The sequence below is a fragment of the Eumetopias jubatus genome, unplaced genomic scaffold (genome assembly GCF_037043125.1).
Source record: "Eumetopias jubatus isolate StellerSeaLion01/CBP00866 unplaced genomic scaffold, mEumJub1_p1.0 scaffold_5, whole genome shotgun sequence".
NCBI classification, from domain to species: Eukaryota; Metazoa; Chordata; class Mammalia; order Carnivora; family Otariidae; genus Eumetopias; species Eumetopias jubatus.
The window spans coordinates 104499511-104517440 of NW_028274811.1; the positions used below are offsets into that span (position 1 = coordinate 104499511).

Sequence of the window (17930 nt, forward strand, 5' to 3'; positions counted from 1 at the left end):
AATACTCTTTTTTGCATTTTCATTTAGTGTTGCACTAAATAATTTTATATAGCTATGATTCTGATAGGTGCAAATATAACCTTGAGATAAATCACTAGAAGTGAAGTTTCTGGGTGAAAGAGTATACACATCTGTAATACTGATCGATATTGCTCTCCATAGGGTTTTACTGTTTTGTACCTGCACAGTGGTTGAGAGTTCTTACAGTTTTACATCCTTATCAAAACAGTGTTATCAAACTCTATATTTGGCTATTCCAGTAGGTGGAAAATGGATGTGTTCTAACTAGTTCTAATTTGTATTTCTCTTATTATGAGTGAGATTGTATTTATCTACATGTTTTAAGAAAAATGTGTGTTTCCTCTTCTGAGAGTTGTCAGTTCATGTCCCTTGCTCACTTTTGTATGGGATTTTAGCCCACTCCACCCCTTTTTTTTCCCCAAAGGCACAGGCGAGGCTTTATTGGGGCTACAGCTCAAGCTGAAGGGAGACACAGCACCAACACAGTAGTTAGGCTGGCCTCCTCTGGATTTTAGCCTTTTCTTGCTGATTTGTGGGAGTTTGGTATACATTAGGGAAATTAGCCCTTTGGGTTGAAATTATTGGGTTGAATTTCAATTTGGGTTGAAATTATTTTTTCCAGTTTTGGTTGTCTTGATTTTGGTTTATGATTTTTTTTTTGACATGCACAATTTGTTTTTAATGTGGTCGAATTTCCTTTTTTATAAGTTAGAATTTTGACTCAATTATTAGAAAAGACTTCTCTATCATGTTTTATTCCATTATTTTTGTTTCATTATTTACATCTTCACTTTGCTTAGGATTTTATCTGCATGTACATTATGTTAGGGGTAAAATTTTTTTTCCCCAGATAACTATCTGGTAGTCTCCATGTATTTGTTAAATAGTTCAACTTTTCCTGACTGATTATTATATACTAAATTCTCACATCTGTTTGGTTTCATTTCTGAATATTTTTTCTTGTTCTTTCAATGTGTGGTCTTATTGAATGCCTAGACTATATTTTACTGTCTGGACTTAGTCCCTTCATTGGTTTTTATTTCTGTTTCAGAGTTTTTCTGATACTGTTTGCTATGTGAACTTTAGAATTACTTAGTTTAAGTTAGGATGATGAGATAGCTTAAAGATGTGAACTCTTCTCTGTGTATGACATAGAGAGCCTCCCTATGTTCCAGATTTCTTTTGAGCCTTCTGGAGTGTTTTAAAGTTTTCATTATAGAAGTCTTGGGCATTTATTGTTAAGTTCAATCCTAGATTTTTTTTTTATTGCAATTGTGACTTTTCCCCCTTTTATATCCTTTAATTGTTATTAAGAGCTTAAAAATCAGGATAGGGTGTGGTTAAAGTTCATGTTTATGGAATATAATTGTACTTTCAAATTGAGATGCTTTCCAGTGTGGGTTCTGAGAACAGCAAAAAGAAGTGATTGTTTAAATATAATTGGTGGGATGTTAATTATAGAACTATTTTGCAAAATGTAGAATATAAAAAGGGAAATAGAAATAATATTGAAAAGGCAGAGTGGGGCCATTTGTGAAAAGACCTGAATACATATATTAAGTATTACACTTAATTTGGTATGTAGTCATGGGTCAGTGAAGGATTTAGAGTAGGTGAACTGCATTTTAAGAAAAGTGATTAGGTAGTTTTGTACAGACTGCTGAATTGGGGGGGGCAGGTGGAGAAACCAGAGGTAAGAAGACCAGTTAAGATTTTAGGCAAGAGGTATTGAGAGCCAGAATTAGCCTTGTCGAAGCTGGAAAGGAAAGAGTAGATAGGAGAATAATTCCATTGAAACTGCAATCACTAAAATGATTAGTGACTGACCTAAAATGTAAAAACTCAAGCTTCATTTGTGTCCTCATTCTGCAGACCTTCCCATGTTTGTGAAGTTGTTGACTGCTTCCTCAGGACAGTGTTTCTGGATTCTTCTAACTTTCAGACCATTACTTCTGACTCTTGCTTTTTTCTTTAGACTTCTTAAGTGTTGATAGGGCCCAGAATTTGTGTTTAATTTTCATCTTTTGTTGTTTGTGTGATCGCACATAGTTTTGGCTGCAAATCTCTGTCTCCACTTTCCATTGCTTTTTTGACCACTATTCTGTCTGTTAGTGTTCCTCCTCTATTATCCCATGGCACCCAGTTCATACCTCTTCCATAGCATTTACTCTGCATTCTAAGGGTCCTTATGCTTGTCTACCTTCTTAACTAGATTGTGAGCTCCTTTAAGGTAGGAATGGGGTTGTTTGTTATCTCCGTATTCCCAGCACCTAGCTAATGCCTGATACTGAATGGATTTCTAACTACTGTTAGATATCTTCACCTAACTATTCTGTAGACACTGCAATATATGGTCACTGAATTCATCATGTTTACTTTAGCTCAGACCTCCTCCTCTTTCTGTGTTTCCTATCTTAATAGCAAAGTTGTCCTCTTGATTACTACCCAGGCTAAAACATCAGAATCATCTTCACTTCCTTGTTCTCAGCCACTCACCCATAGATCACCACTAAGACTTATTTAAATATCTCATCGCTGACCCTGCCAACTCCATACCAAAGCTGCTGATTTATTCCAGGTCCTCATTTCTTTTTCCCCATGACTAAAATCATCCTTAAATAGCAGAAATTCCTACATTTTGTTAGGAACATTCATTAATGTTATTTTAGGTAAGTCATCATTTTTAAATGCTGCTGGTCTTGCGTTTTAATTATAAATTACTGTTGCGTTAGCTTCATCATTATCAGTTGAGTTTGTTGTGGTTTGTTAGAGTGAATAGTGATGCATATTGGTGTCAGCAGTGGTTTTGGCTTTTATTTTTCAAATAGATTATATACGTGTTGTAATTCAGATAACTAATTCATACTGTTCTTGCTTTAGCAGAATTCATAATTGCTTAAGAATCTTCTTGGGTGATATATTTTGTTGTTATCACAGTTATTTTTCTGCTGGAATGTGAAATGGGGGTATAGGTGAGGCATAGGGTTTTTGTTTTGTTTTTTGTCTCCTTACCTCACCTAAAGTGAATCTAAAGGATTTGAGAACTGATGGCCCAGTCTGAGCTCCTTATTATTGTGTTATTGAGCCGTTAGTCACCAGTTCTGTTGGCATCATCTGCCAGTACTTTTTTATTTACACCAAATTCTAGTGTAACCTAAGAGTTTATTGTTTCCTGAAAATATCCTTTGTTTTTTTAATGGTTTTCATGCCTACTATTTTCTTTTCCTAGAATGCTGCTGCTTTTTCTTAGCCTGGTAAAAATCCATTCACCCTTCTAGGTCCAGGTCAAACTTAATCATTTAATCAACCATAGCCCTTCTAATACTTGTTCATTGTAGCACCAATATTGTATCATACTTTTGTCCATGTTTATTTTTTCCTAAACTGTGATTACTTTATTCTTTGGATCTACCATGTCTAGGAATGCATATGGGTCACACTTTACATGTAATAATTGGTTGAGTGACTGGATAATTGAAAGAATGAGGATTTGGCAGCTGTTTTATGAGATGTGCATGAGAAGGGAAAGATAAGAATATCTGGAAAGGAAAAGACAGTTCATTAAAAGAGAATTTAAGGAGATGTTTCATGCAGTAGATTGAATCCTTCAGCCACAAACACTAAACATGCTTGCTTAATATAGTAAACATTCTTTTAAATACCTCTGAAGTCCTTTGAGATAGGGATTAACAAAATAAATTGGAAAAGTTATTTTAAGAAATTAAAAGCAGGTAGAAATACTTATCTCTAGTTTCTGTTGGCTTGTTCTTAAAGTTAGGATGTGTATAGGAAATCTAGATTCTACCTCTTTAGTCCCTAGCATATTGCTCCTATTTCTGTAGCTTTAAGCATGATTGATTCCTTAGCTTTAAGTGTGAGAGGAGCATTGAGTACTAAGAAGGGATATCCATGCCCTAATAAAGACTCATTAATAAGTGGAAAATAGTTAAAGAAGATTAGACTAGAACCAGATTTTGCAAGAGCTAGAGTATCAGACTGAAAAGTTAAGAATTTTGGAAGGTTTTAGAGCAAGAGAGTTGTCTAGATGAAAGGGATGGTTTTGTACTGAAGTATAGGATGGATGAGGTTGGAAAGAGACTGCAAGAAGAATAGCAGTATGCTGTCCTGTCACGGCGTGGACTGGGACGGGGCATAGAGGCTGGGAAGGAAGGGTGACATGAGACTTACTGGGGAAGACTCAGCAGGACTTGGTGATGACAGAAAGGATGGCTTGGGTTTGAGTCAGAGTGAGTGGGATTTAGGAGAGAAAGACGGTGAGCTAGCCTGTTGAGTGATGAGGGTGGGAGCTCAGTTTGTACGTGTATATGAGAACATTTAAGTGGTATATATCTCTGGCATTGTGAGATATGAGATATTTGCTTAAAATAAGAAATGATTACTTTTTTTTGTGTGTGTAGTAGGTAGATTCTCAGTAACTTTGTTGATAACATGTATTTGGAATGGTATGTTTGAAGCAAAGCATAAATTGTTTGAGCTAGATACTTTATAGAGAGAAAAGCAGTTGTTCAGGGACTAAATTTCCTATGGTCATTTGGGGGAATAAAAAGAAAGTGGAGGGGAGAATTTGGAGGTTTAAAGAAAATCCACAGAGCCAGTTTTGAGGGTTGTTGCTTCAGGTGCTGGGACAAGGATAAGCAGGATGTTTTAGATTTGACAAGTAGGCAGTTGTTGACTTCTGAGGTTTTTTAGAGTAAAGAGGGCTCTGTAGAGTTTGTAGATTGTAGAGGATAAAGAGGGAATAGTGGATGGTTAGAAAATGGAAGCATTGGTAGAGATAGTTTGTAACATTTGTCAGTAGAATGAGAAAAATAGGTAATAGAAAAAGGAAAAATCAGCACGAAGAGAAGTTTTTCTTTAAGATTGGAGGAGGAGCCCTATACATCCTTTGAAAAGAGGTGAACATTGGTGTCGGGGATGATGGAAGATGTAGGAGAAAGGGGGTGTTGAGGAGTTGGAAAAATAAGACCTTGAGTCAAGTGCAAGAGGCAGCATTAGAGAGGGACATTAAGGACAGTTCTTCCTCTGGGACTAGAGAATGAGAGAATTGGTGTAGAACAAATAAGTGGACATCAAGTAAGGGTAGATAATGAGAGGAGTCCTTTTGTACCTTTGTGTGTTGTTTTGATTATAAAGTAGAACAATCTACAAAAAAAGTGAAAAATGCTTTGTTGTCAACAGATAATCCATAGTGATTTTTACTGTATTAAACTTATTTTGGTAGTGAAGTAAAAATCCTCAAAGTTGTTGAAACCTAATAGGAAAATAATTTACTTCAGTTAATTGGGAGACTAAATTAGAATCGTATTTTATTTATAACTCTTTTTATTTCTACTACAGGTTATATCTTAAGTGTTGTGCTACTGACCTTGCCCAGGCAGCATCTGGTTCAGCTTTACCTGTATTTTTTGACTGCCCTGCTCCTCTATGCTGGACATCAAATCTCCAGGTAAGAATGTGACCTCGTTTTTGAAATGTATGACTGAATTTAAAGTTTTTCATTGCTGAAAACATACTTTTCATGAACACTGTTAAGAAGCTGCAGCTTTGCCAAGTATCCAAAACAGTTTTTTTGATATTTGTTTCCTGAGTAAATATTGTTATATAGAATTAATAGCTGGGATATTATGCTTCAGATTTTATTTCTGCTTTTAAAAAACGATCTTAATATGAAATGGACTTTAAGATTATGTTTACAGAGATACTTATGATCTTTTCTATATTACCTAAGAAAAGAATTTCCAAAAACAGGCAATAGAACATTTTAACAATTATGGACTTGATTACTTTCACCATTTTGGGAAGTTAGCTTATGCTGCTTGAGAATCGGCACAACCATGTATACAGTGGATGATTTACATAAATTATTTGGTGAGGTTCATGGTATAGCTCAGAAGTTCTTCATCTTTAGTAATATTGTGTTTGCTTAGGTCTGCTAGTCCTAAGTTTTAAGACTGGTCTGCCAATGAAAATGAACTTCCTACTTTGAAACAGGATATTAAAATACAGGAGAACTAAAAGCCACACAGTAAATGTAATGGGGTATAAATAAATGTGGTGGGTATCATTTCTTTTCTTTTCTTTTTTGAGGGCGAGTGCACATGTAAATTGGGAAGGGAGGGGAGAGGGAGAGAATCTTAAGCAGACTCCACACGCAGTGTGGAGTCCCATGCGGGGCTCGATCTCACAACCCTGAGATCATAACCTGAGTCAAAATCAAGAGTCAGACACTTAACTGACTTAACTGACTGAGCCACCCAGGCGCCCCTAGTTTCTTTTGTCTTGATTGAAATGTATAACCATAATGAAATGAATGAAACCATATATTTCCTTCCCAATCCTAAAAAGAGTGATGGTTACTTTGCATATATAACAAGATGTAGCTGTCTGAAGGTCTGAAAAACAGATTTTGGTGTTGGCTTGAAAATCTTAAAATAGCATTTTTATATTACTAGAATTGAATGGTTAAGGTAGAAACCTTTTTTACTCTCTGATTATAAAATAACACTGTTCACTGTAGATGACTTTTGGGAAATACAGAAATTTAAAGGCAGTAACAATCACCTGAAATTAGACCACCCAGAGATAGACCTGTTAAAATTCTGGCATTTCCTTCCAGTTATTTTTAATACCTTCCAGTTTCCACCACTTTTGTGGATATGAAAGAGTGAAAATAACAATAGTCACTGACTGTTGGCCCTTGTTGTTGAAGTAGGACCTTCATCCTCCTTTACCTCATCCAGTTATTTCTCAAAGGCTCCAAAGTGTTCCGCAGAAACTCAGTTTTCTCACATTCCACTCCTGTGTTTCTGTCTGGTCAATTTCCTCTGCTAACTTCTGCTGTTTTGCCCAGCTTATGTCCTCCGGTGTTAAAGTTGCAAAATCTGGAGCTGCCAGAGTAGTACTGCATTTCTTGTAATCCTAACAGTGCTTCAAACTGAGCTGTGTTTTACTCTGGAGACATGAGTTTTTTCATTTTGTGTCATACAAGTATGTCTCTGTGTCTTGGACTCCTTCATGGGAACATGAAGTAGATTTGTAGCATCTTTCTCCGCATAGCTTAGAATAGAAGTCCAGGGGCCAGAACTAGCACAGACAACATGGTATCTTTCCCATTACAGCACCACCAGCCCCACAGCCTGACACAGTCTGTTTCTGTGTCTTTACCCAGGACACCTCTGAATCTGAGCTCAAGTTCAAGGTAGAGACACTTCTCTATCTTTATTCATTTTTAAGCAAAAATTGTGTCTGTAGAGTATAATGCAGTAGAGTATATAGGCTTCTGATTCATCATTTTTGTGTATAGATGAGTGCCTGGCTACCTACGAGTGCCATATCTTTTGGATAAGTGGATGGGTGACTGGAGAGTTTCAAATACCATGTTCCTTATTTCTATAACCTCAGTGTCACTTACTAGAAAGATAGTTCTCAGTTTCCTTACCTGTAAAATGGTGGTGATATCTTAAGGCGCTATTGTAAAGATTCAGTAAGATAAAGCATATAAAGCTCTTAGCATAATTTTTGACATATAAGTGCTCAGTGAATTTTTTTCCTTTTTTTTAAGTTTTTAAATTCCAATACAGTTTTAACATAGTGTTATATTAGTTTCAGATGTACAATATAGTGAGTGATTCAACAATTCTATGCAGTACTCAGTGCTCATCATGATAAGTGTACTCTCTAATCCCCATCACCTGTTTTACCCATTCTCCCTCCCTCTGCCCACATCCCCTCTGGTAACTTTCAGTTTGTTCTCTATAGTTGAGTCTCTTTCTTCGTTTGTCTCTTTTTCCCTTTGTTTGTTTGTTTCTTAAATGCCACATATGAGTGAAACCATATGGTATCTGTCTTTCTCTGTTTTGCTTAGCGTTACACTCTTTAGCTCCATCCATGTTGCAGATGGTAAGATTTCATTCTTTTTTTATGGCTGAATAATATTCCTGTGTGTGTGTGTGTGTGTGTGTGTGTGTGTGTGTGTGTGTGTGTGTGTGTATGTATGTACACACACCACATCTTCTTTATCCATCATCTATCAGTGGACACTTGGGCTGCTTCTGTATTCTGGCTTTTGTAAATAATGATGCAATAAACATAGGGGTGCATATATCCTTTTGAATTAGTATCTTTGTATTCTACTGTAAATACCCAGTAGTGTGATTACTGGATCATAGGGTAGTTCTATTTTCAATTTTTTGAGGAACCTCCATACTGTCTTCTGCAGTGGCTGCACCAGTTTGCATTCCCACCAACAGTGCAAGAGGGTTCCTTTTTCTTCACATTCTCGCCAATACTTGTTGTTTCTTGTGTTTTTGATTTTAGCCATTCTGACAGGTGTGAAGTGATACCTCATCGTAGTTTTGATTTGCATTTCCCTGCTGATGAGTGATGCTGAGCATCTTTTCCTGTGTCTGTTGGCCATCTGTATGTCTTTGGAGAAATGACTGTTCATGTCTTCTGCCCATTTTTTAATTGGATTATTTGTTTTTTGGGTGTAGTGCTCAGTGAATTTTCTTTTTTAGAGAGAGAGCAAGAGCTTGAGTGAGCAAACGGGTGCGGGGGGAGCAGCTGGCAAAGGAAAGGGACAAGGACAAGCAGACTCCACACAGGGCACGGAGCCTGCCATGGGGCTGGGCTCCCAAGCCAAAATCAAGAGTGTTCCTGGTGTTCAGTGAATTTTAACTAACATTGTTATGTTTTGTTTTGATTGTGCAGCAGTGTTTTATGAGCATTCTTTAAAAAATGACTTTAAATGAGAGTATTTCATAGTACCGTTCTATGATAGCCATTTAGAGTAGATGTGATTTCTTTGATTAATCTTCAAAATCCTAAACTTGAAGATAGAGGTATGAAAATTGTTGCTTTTATTAGTTAAAATTCTGGGTGAGAAAACAATGATCCTGCTCTTTCCCTCATGCTTTTTTGGTTTTCATGTGGTTTAATGGTGTAGTGATGGTTGAAAGCATGTAGCTCAATTTTTATATACAGTCTTACCATCCAGGCATTTTTAGAGGTCAAAATTCTGTTACGTAAGGATAAAGGGAACCCTGACAGTGTCAGAGGTAAAGACAAGCCTTTTTCTGACCATTCTTCTGGTGGCAGTTTTTAACTTCTGACTTTTAATTTATGGGAATGTTTCTTCTAATATTTAAAGTTTGTTTTTATTATTAGAAAATCAAATGTATTTTAAATAATAAAAAGAATTATAAAATTTTATAGTATACAAAAACACGTCCTGTTTTTTATTTCATTTTGATCCTTATTAGTAATCCTTTTGGATTTGTAGAAGAAAAAACCAAAGTGGGCAAATAGCTGGGAAGGAACAATCTCAGACTAACTTGAATGTAGGTTTTCTGATTGCTAGCTTATTCCTCTTAGGGAGGCAGCATGTTTAGGGGAAAGAAAATGAGTTTTAGAATCAGACTGCGTATGAACTAGTTTCCCTACTTCGTCAATATGTTACCTTGGTAAGTTGCTTTTTTGAAAATGTAAAGGAAAACTGCCCATTTTATGGAGTTAGTTTTGATATCAAACTAACAAATTTCAAGAAGTGGTGTGTTTTAGAATTTTCTTGGTACATAATGTATACTATATGGTGCTGTCTCACAAAAGTTTAGCAAAGATGTATTATCCTTGAATTATTCATAATATGTCACATTTATAAATATTGAGGCTTGAATGTATTACATTTATAAAATTTTAAGGCTGAAGTTTTTAGTTTTAAAAAATGTAATGGTTCAGATTTCATGTGGCAACTTCATAATTATCTTTTTTAAATAACAGCTTTATTGAGATATAATTTACATACCTATTTAAAGGATGCAGCTCAATGGTTTTAGTACATTCACAGAACTATACAAACCGTCACTACAGTTGATTTTAGAACACTTTCATCACTCCAGAAAGAAACCCTGTACCCATCAGCAGTCACTCCCCATTTTCCATCAATCCCCCAAGCCTAGGCAACTGTCATTCTATTTTTTGACTCTGTGGATTGGCCTATTGTGGACATTTCACGTAGACACAGTATGTGGTCCTTTGTGCCTGGCTTCTTTCACTTAACATGTTTTCAAGGTTCATCCATGTTGTAGCATGTATCAGTACTTTCTCCTGTCCAGATCATATTCTATGGTGTGAATATACCACATTTTGTTCATCTGTTCACTGATGGACACAGGTTTTTTTCTACTTTTTGGCTGTTATGAGTAGTGCTGTGAACATAATGGGTAAGTTTTGTGTGGACATACAATTTTTTCTTGGGCATATACTTTGGGGTGGAATTGCTGGATCATACGGTATTTGTGTTTAACCTTTTGAGGAACTGCCATACTATTTTCTTTCTCTCTCTCTCTCTCTTTTTTTTTAATCTCTACACCACACGGGGCTCGAACCTACAACCTTGAGATCAAGAATTGCATGCTCTACCCACTGAGCCAGCCAGGTGCCCCTGCCATTCTATTTTCTAAAGTAGCTGTACTATTTTTACCAACAGTGTGTGAGGTTTCCAGTTTCTCCATATCCTTGCCAACACTTGTTGCTATCTGTCTTTGTTAGTATAGCCATCGTAGTAAGTGTGATGTGATATTTCATCTGGTTTTGATTTGCACTTCCCTGATGGCTAATGATATTAAGCATCTTTTCATGAGTTCATTAACCATTTGTAAATCTTTTTTAGAAAAATTGGCATATCTTTTGCCAGTTTAATTGGATTGTCTTTTTATATTATTGAGTTGTAATACATCTCAATTCTAGGTATAAGTCCTTTATCAGTTATATGATTTACAGATATTTTTCACCATTCAGTCTAGTTATATCAAGGCAGAGTGTAGTATGGTACTAAGAAGGAGAATCGATACTTGGATAATTTAATTAATAATTTAATTATTTAAGTAATTAATTTGGTACTTCAGAAACTGGCTATATAAAAAGTCATTGCAAATTGAAAATTTCAGTGAAAAGCTGGGTTTCTGTTTTCCCTTAAGACATGTACTCATATGGGGCACCTGGCTGGCTCAGTTGGTTAAGCATCTGCCTTTGGCTCAGGTCATGATCCCAGGGTCCTGGGATGGAGCCCGGAGTTGGGTTCCCTGCTCAGTGGGGAGTCTGCTTCTTCCCACCCTCAAATAAATAAAGACATGTACTCAAATAATGAAGCTGATTACCCTTAAGTGAATAAAAACTTGTTTAGAATATGTCTAGAATGGATTTTGCTTGTAGTTCAGAGGAATTAAACTTCAGAAAATCCATGGCCTTGGTTCATATAGTATGAACATTTAATAGTCTATCTGATATGTTTCAGGTTCCTTAACTCCTAAAATTACTAAACTGTGTTTTTCATTTTGAGTGATGTAAGGAATATATTTTGCAGTATCAATCCTACTTTAAAATTGAGACTATCCAGAACTATAGAGGAAAAAAGAAAAACTCAACAACTGACATGACCATTCCTATGAGGGTATGGTCTTGATCACAGTTGTGTGTTTTTCTCTAAAATTTTGAAACTCCAGTATTCTTTTTTTTTAAAGATTTTATTTTATTATTATTTTTTAAGATTTTATTTATTTATTTGACAGAGAGAGCACAAGCAGGGGGTGTGGCAGGCAGAGGTAGAGGGTGAAGCAGGTTCCCTACAGAGCAGGAGGAGCCGATGTGGGACTTGATCCCAGGACCCCGGGATCATGACCTGAGCCAAAGGCAGACGCTTAACCAACTGAGCCACTCAGGCGCCCCCAGTATTCTTTTTTTTATATATTTTTTATTTTCTTTAAGATTTTATTTATTTATTCATGAGAGACGGAGAGAGTGAGAGAGAGAGAGAGAGAGGCAGAGGGAGAAGCAGCCTCCCAAGGAGCAGGGAGCCAGATGCGGGACTCAATCCCAGGACCCTGGGATCATGACCTGAGCCGAAGGCAGACGCTTAACCATCTGAGCCACCCAGGCGCCCTAAACTCCAGTATTCTTAAATTCCTTGTTTTATTGTTAGATTTCTGAACTAACATGTCAGTTTTTTATGTGTATAAGTTGCATTAAGAGCCCATGGGTTTCACAAGATTGAAAGTATACTCCTTTTCATCCTGGTCTCGGGTTCGTAAGTAGGGTTTCAAATGTAAAACTTCCCCAAGAGTTATTTATATGTAAAATACAGATAATTAGCTCCCCATTTCATAAAAGTTTGTCTCATTTAAGGTTTCTTTGTTACAGGACTATTAGCACTTGGGGCCAGGTCATGCTTTGCTATGGGGGCAGTCTTGTGTATTATAGGATATTGGTACCTCTGCTCCCTAGATCACAGAGAACTCCCTCTCCAGCAGTTCTGAAACCACAGTGTCCCTGTCAAATGTGCTTTCCTGGGGAACAAAATTTTCCTCAGTTGAGAACCACTGCTGTTAAATAAAGAACTTGTTAAAAATGAATTTTATCATTCTATACCCCACTTTTAATTTTGACAGGAATAAAATTGACCCATTTCAGTGTTTGATATATTTTCTTCTTTTGAACATTATCAGCTCCAGACACTAAATATTTCAGTAAGGGGTCAGAAAGAAGCTAAGAGAGAAGGAGGGTGGCAGAGATGATTTAAATAATTAAGCCCTGGGTACGGGGCGCCTGGGTGGCTCAGTCGTTAAGCGTCTGCCTTCGGCTCAGGTCATGATCCCAGGGTCCTGGGATCGAGCCCCACATCGGGCTCCTTGCTCGGCGGGAAGCCTGCTTCTCCCTCTGCCACTCTCCGTGCTTGTGTTCCTTCTCTCACTGTGTCTCTCTCTGTCAAATAAATAAATAAAATCTTTAAAAAAAAAATAATTAAGCCCTGGGTAAATGAACTATTCAGTTACTAGCACATTGTTTAGGGTGTAGTAGGTACTCAAATCTAGGTGTTACAGCATCTCAGTTCCTGGGATCCCTTAAATTGAGCAATGCCTTTTGCACATATTGCCTAAGACAGCTTCGAGAGCTCACCACTTTATTCTCTGTAAAAGTAGATTAGGTTTCTTTGGAACTAACAGTTTGAAAGCTTTAAGTAGCCAGAATGTACAAATTGTTCTAGGTTGTTCAGGTTGCTTAAGAGATTGTTATAGGTCAGTTGGTCAATTGGTAAGCTTCTAGATTTTGTTGTTGTTACTTAGTTTTTTTATAACTTGTATGCTTCTCCTTATAGCAAGAATTTTTCTAATTGCAAGCTATCCTTGAGACCTTTTTCATATATCTCACACATTCTTATGCACCCAAACGGTTTCAGTCGCTGGAGAATAGGCTAGCACAGGGGATTAGAGAAGTAGATTTTCAAAGTGTTTAGTTTATTAGTGCTCAGGGGCTGATCGTCAGTATTGCACAAATTGCACAAATGAAAAAAGTTTAAGGAAAGATTTTTTTTTTTTAGTTTTAAGTAGACGGCAGGGATCCTTGCTTCTGACCAGCTTAATACATTTTACTGTTTAAATCTTCTAAATTAAAAAAATAAAAGCTTTTAAACAACTTTAAAAAAAATCTTCTAAATTGAAAAATCAAATACTGCTTTTGAACATTTCATCTGATTCTGTCTTAAAATAGTTATTAAATTTTGTTAAAAATTAGAATTTCATGGCTCTTGAATCAGATTAATTTTTGGCCTAAAATAACTCATGGAATTTTGCATAATTCCTACTCTGGATCCTTCTTATTTGGCTTACTGTCTTGTTTATTTACATTGTGAATGACCCACTCGTTGAGAGACTTGAGTAATCAAGTTTTCATTGTCATCATGGGATGCCATGAAGTTGTTCATAACTTAGATATAGAGATCTTTGTTCAAACATTGATCCCTATTATAGTTCTGTATAGTTTGGGATGCAGTGTCCAGATTTTTCTTTCAGAAGGGACAGCTCATTAGTGGCTACTTGGTGAGACCAGTAGTTTAGCCCTCACTGAAGCCACTGCTCTGGCTCTGGCACTAAGCTCAGCTGGCCCAAAGAGGGACTACAGGCTTTCTGGGCCTGGCTGTCTTTACTGAGGTGACGCTTACTGGTGAGTCAGCCAAACAGGGAAAATTCTGAAGGACTGTCTTGATCGATAGGAGTTGAACAAAGGAGAAAGGGGCTAAGTTGCCTAGAGAAGGTGTTAATTTCTATGGTAGGATGATTGGTTCAGTGGCTTAGGTCGCACCTTAATGGGGGAGGTTGCAGCATTGAGGAGAGTTATTCTTAGGATCCTAGAGGAGAGCAGCATAGAGAGCTAGTGGGAGGAAGCTGTTTAACACCATGGTGTTGTCATTAGGGCCTAAAGGTTGATTGTTCTTCTGGAAGGCAGATCCCCCTTAGTGTCCTGTAATCTTGTCATATCACAAAGTCATGAAATATGGAGACTGAAAAGGAACTAAAAAGAAAATCATTCTCTGTTTTTATAGCATTTATCACAATTGTAATTAATTATTAGATTAAGTAATTTGTTTAATTTTGTTTTTCCTCCTGGTTTGTTAAGCTCCATGCTAACAGGATTGTGTCTTTCTTGCCTGTTGTAGTATTCCCATAGTGTAGCAGTGTGCTAGCAACATATTATGTATATGGTAAATTCTTTTTGAGGTTAAAAGAAAAAGTATAGAGAATGTTAATTTTCCTTACAAATTTCGTTACATGAAGTTAGAATTCTTAAAAGGCAAAGAAGCTGTAAAAAAAGATAAACTAAATTATAAACTAAAATTCCTAGCCAGGAAATAATACAAAACAATTAACAAATATTTCAGCAATAAGAAATTCTAGAATAGTGGGTTTGCTGAGTTATATATAAAACATCAGTAATACAATGACAAAAGCAAACAAGGGAGAGAAAACATGTCAGGGAACCCAGCTTTGCAATCCCCTCCCACCCCCCCCACCCCCACCTTGAGAGATCTCCTGGGGACTGAGCCCTTTGGGAGCAACTTTTGGCTCTTCCCCGGGGATAGTGCTCTTGTAGATAGCCCTATTCCCTTTTTATTGAATTCACATAAAATTAACCTTTAAAGTGAACAATTCATTGGCATATATTAAATTTATAATGTTGTGCAGCCATCACCATTATCTAATTCTAGAACATTGTCATCCCTATGGTAAAATCCATTTTCCTACACCCCAACCCCCTGGCAAGCATCAATCTATTTGTCTTTGTGGGTTTTCCCTCTTTTGTAATGGACCTATTGGAGAGGGATCTGCTGTGGCCACAAAGAAATTATTTGGCTTTAGAGGCCTAAGACTCGGGTTAGACTTCTTACAAATATAAATTTTTTTCTCTAATAGTATTTTCAAAGACTAAATGTTAAGTGGTATTTATATGTGTATTTTATTTTAAATTTCATAATTCTCTTAATTCTTCAGTTTTCTGCCCTAAAACTTTATAAAATATGATAATTGTACATTGATGGTTATAAATCAGATATGTATATGTAATTTGCATGTATAACATTTATGCCTCTCACAGGGTTTTGACCACTGACCTCTGGATTGGGTAGTCCTTTGTTGTGGGGGCTGTCCTATGCACTTGTAGAATGTTGTGGCAGCATCTTGATCTAGGTGCTCATAGCAGCCCCAACCCTTCTAAATTGTGACAACTAAAAATGTCTCCAGACATTGCAAAATGTCTGTCAGAGTCAAAATCACCACCAATCACCCCTGGTTGACCACCACTGCATTAAAATCATTCCCTTGAGAATTTGAGTAAAAAGAGACTATTAGTATATTATTTGCTAGAAATAGTCATCATAGAATGATAGAGGAGAATTGCTAAATCACCTATGAATCTAGGCCCATTATTGATTTTTATAACTGTCCCCCAAACTACTTCCATTCATAAAATATATTTTACTTTTTAATTTTGATTTTTTTGGCAGTACTCTCCTTGCGGGTTATGTAAGGGTCATTTCTTATTTGGCTGTGCTACACTGAAGGATTTCAACTTGATTGCCTAATAGGAAGTAATTTCATGGAAAAAGTAAATACAGCCTTGGGCTTGTTGAGAAATACTGGGAACATTCAAACTGTTTTAAATGCAGTGAATAAAGCATTCAATAATTGAAGAAAAGGAGAATTTTTTTTACACAAATTTCTCTATCTGATGTCCAGAGAACTTAAGACCATAGTCTTCTAGTGGTACTACTAAGCTTACTGATAGTAAATTAAATTTTCCCTTCCTGTGCTCCTGGATGTGCACTGAAAGTTCTGTTTTCTCAGTTTGTAAAGGTTCTTTCCTACTTAAATCTCGTTATTTCTCAGTACTCACATGTTAAATGAATTAAATTTTAAAAGGAATATTTGATGTGATTTAAAATTTGTTTCAAAATAAACCTGTAGCCTACTTACATATTATAACCCTAATTATAGATTCTTGATAGAGTCAAAAGTGACAGTTTTTAAGGATTGTTCTGTGAGCCAGTTTTCTAACTAGTTTGTGATCTACTTGTAACTAAGTACAATTGGGGATAAAACTTTGGGGAAAGTAAGATAGGTGAGATGGTGGAAGAGAGCCACAGGAGGGGAAATTTGATGTAATATTATTGGATATTATCAGTTAAGTAGTAGGGTTGAGGGATGGTGTCTCAACTGGTTTTTTTTACTGGGAATAGTTATTTAATAAGGACTTGGGAAGAAAGAAAATCCCATAAAGTAGAGCTTTGGCTGTCTTTTCTACATAGTAAAATTCACTTTTGGTAAATTCTGATCCAGTGCATAGAAGAAGGAAATGAAGTCCATCCCTAAATAATTATTTATACCTAAACTTTTTCTTAGTATACATATGGAGAGAGATGTTATTAACATAATACGCTTTTTATAAGAATACTGTGCTTTAGCTGTTTTTCTTTTCTGTATGTGCTTGGAATGTATCTAATACATTTTTACCATTTTACTTATTTAGGGACTATGTCAGGAGTGAACTGGAGTCAGCCTATGAAGGACCAATGTATTTAGAACCTCTCTCCATGAATCGGTTTACCACAGCCTTAATAGGTAAGTATTATAAAAGAATTAAAAGTGTAGGTGAGGATCAGCCAGTTTTACTGTCTTCTTTACATGCTTAAAATCATACATAGCCTATAGTTGCTTGGGGTTTTTAATGATATTTTAACTATTTGGAAGGTTAATAAAGCTAGTTATTACTTTGTAAGATTAAAATTAAATATGTAATGTTTTTAAGTTATTTATTGTTATTAAAAGTCATCACTATAGTCAAAAATAAATTGCCAGAAACATCACTTGAGACATGATTGAAATATTTAGGTAGCAGAATGTTAAAAATGGGAGTGTTGGGTAAGACCCCAAAACAATGTAGATATAGTTCCAAGTGACATATCAGACCCTACTTACCATGACAGAATTGCAAAAAAGGAGGTGAGAGAAAACCTATTTTGTGACACTCAAACTCACCCATATAGAGGGTGATAAAAGGTTGAATGTTGGAGAAGGAGGATTTCTGTAGAGAGCTCTTTTCTCTGAAATACCTCCCCAACCGTTTACATGTAGAGAATTCAGCAGTAGACCATTTGGAGAGTCACATGTCTTCTGTGGCTTAGGAGGGATACTGTGAACTGGTGTCTGACCCACGCCTGCAAAATCTGAAGCTGCACCATCTAAAATTAGCCACATGTAGCCATTGAGCACTTGAAATGTGGCTAATCCAAATTAAGTTATGCAGTAAGTCTAAACACCCAATTTCTAAGGCTTAGTATAAAAAAGGATGTAAAGTGTCTTGTTAATTTTTTAATGTAGATTGAATGTTTATATGATCATATTTGGTGTGTATTAGGTTGAATAAAATATATTGTTAATTAATTCCACCTGTTTTTTTGGTTGTTGTTTTACTTTTTAAAATGAGGCTACCAGAAGGTTAAAAATTACAAATGTGGCTCATATTATAATTCTAATATGCTATCAAGGCCAACAGTGGGCTGG

The 17930-nt window shown here is 36.2% G+C and overlaps 1 protein-coding gene across 2 annotated transcripts in view; it reads left to right on the forward strand.

The window, feature by feature from the left end:
* RNF145 (ring finger protein 145) overlaps positions 1-17930 on the forward strand; it is a 55320-nt gene that overhangs the window by 8643 nt on the left and 28747 nt on the right. For both annotated transcript variants that reach the window (XM_028106582.2, XM_028106580.2), the window contains 2 exons: positions 5380-5488; positions 16897-16988. In XM_028106582.2, the coding sequence (XP_027962383.1) occupies positions 5380-5488; positions 16897-16988 (201 nt within the window). The remainder of the gene's footprint in view (positions 1-5379; positions 5489-16896; positions 16989-17930) is intronic.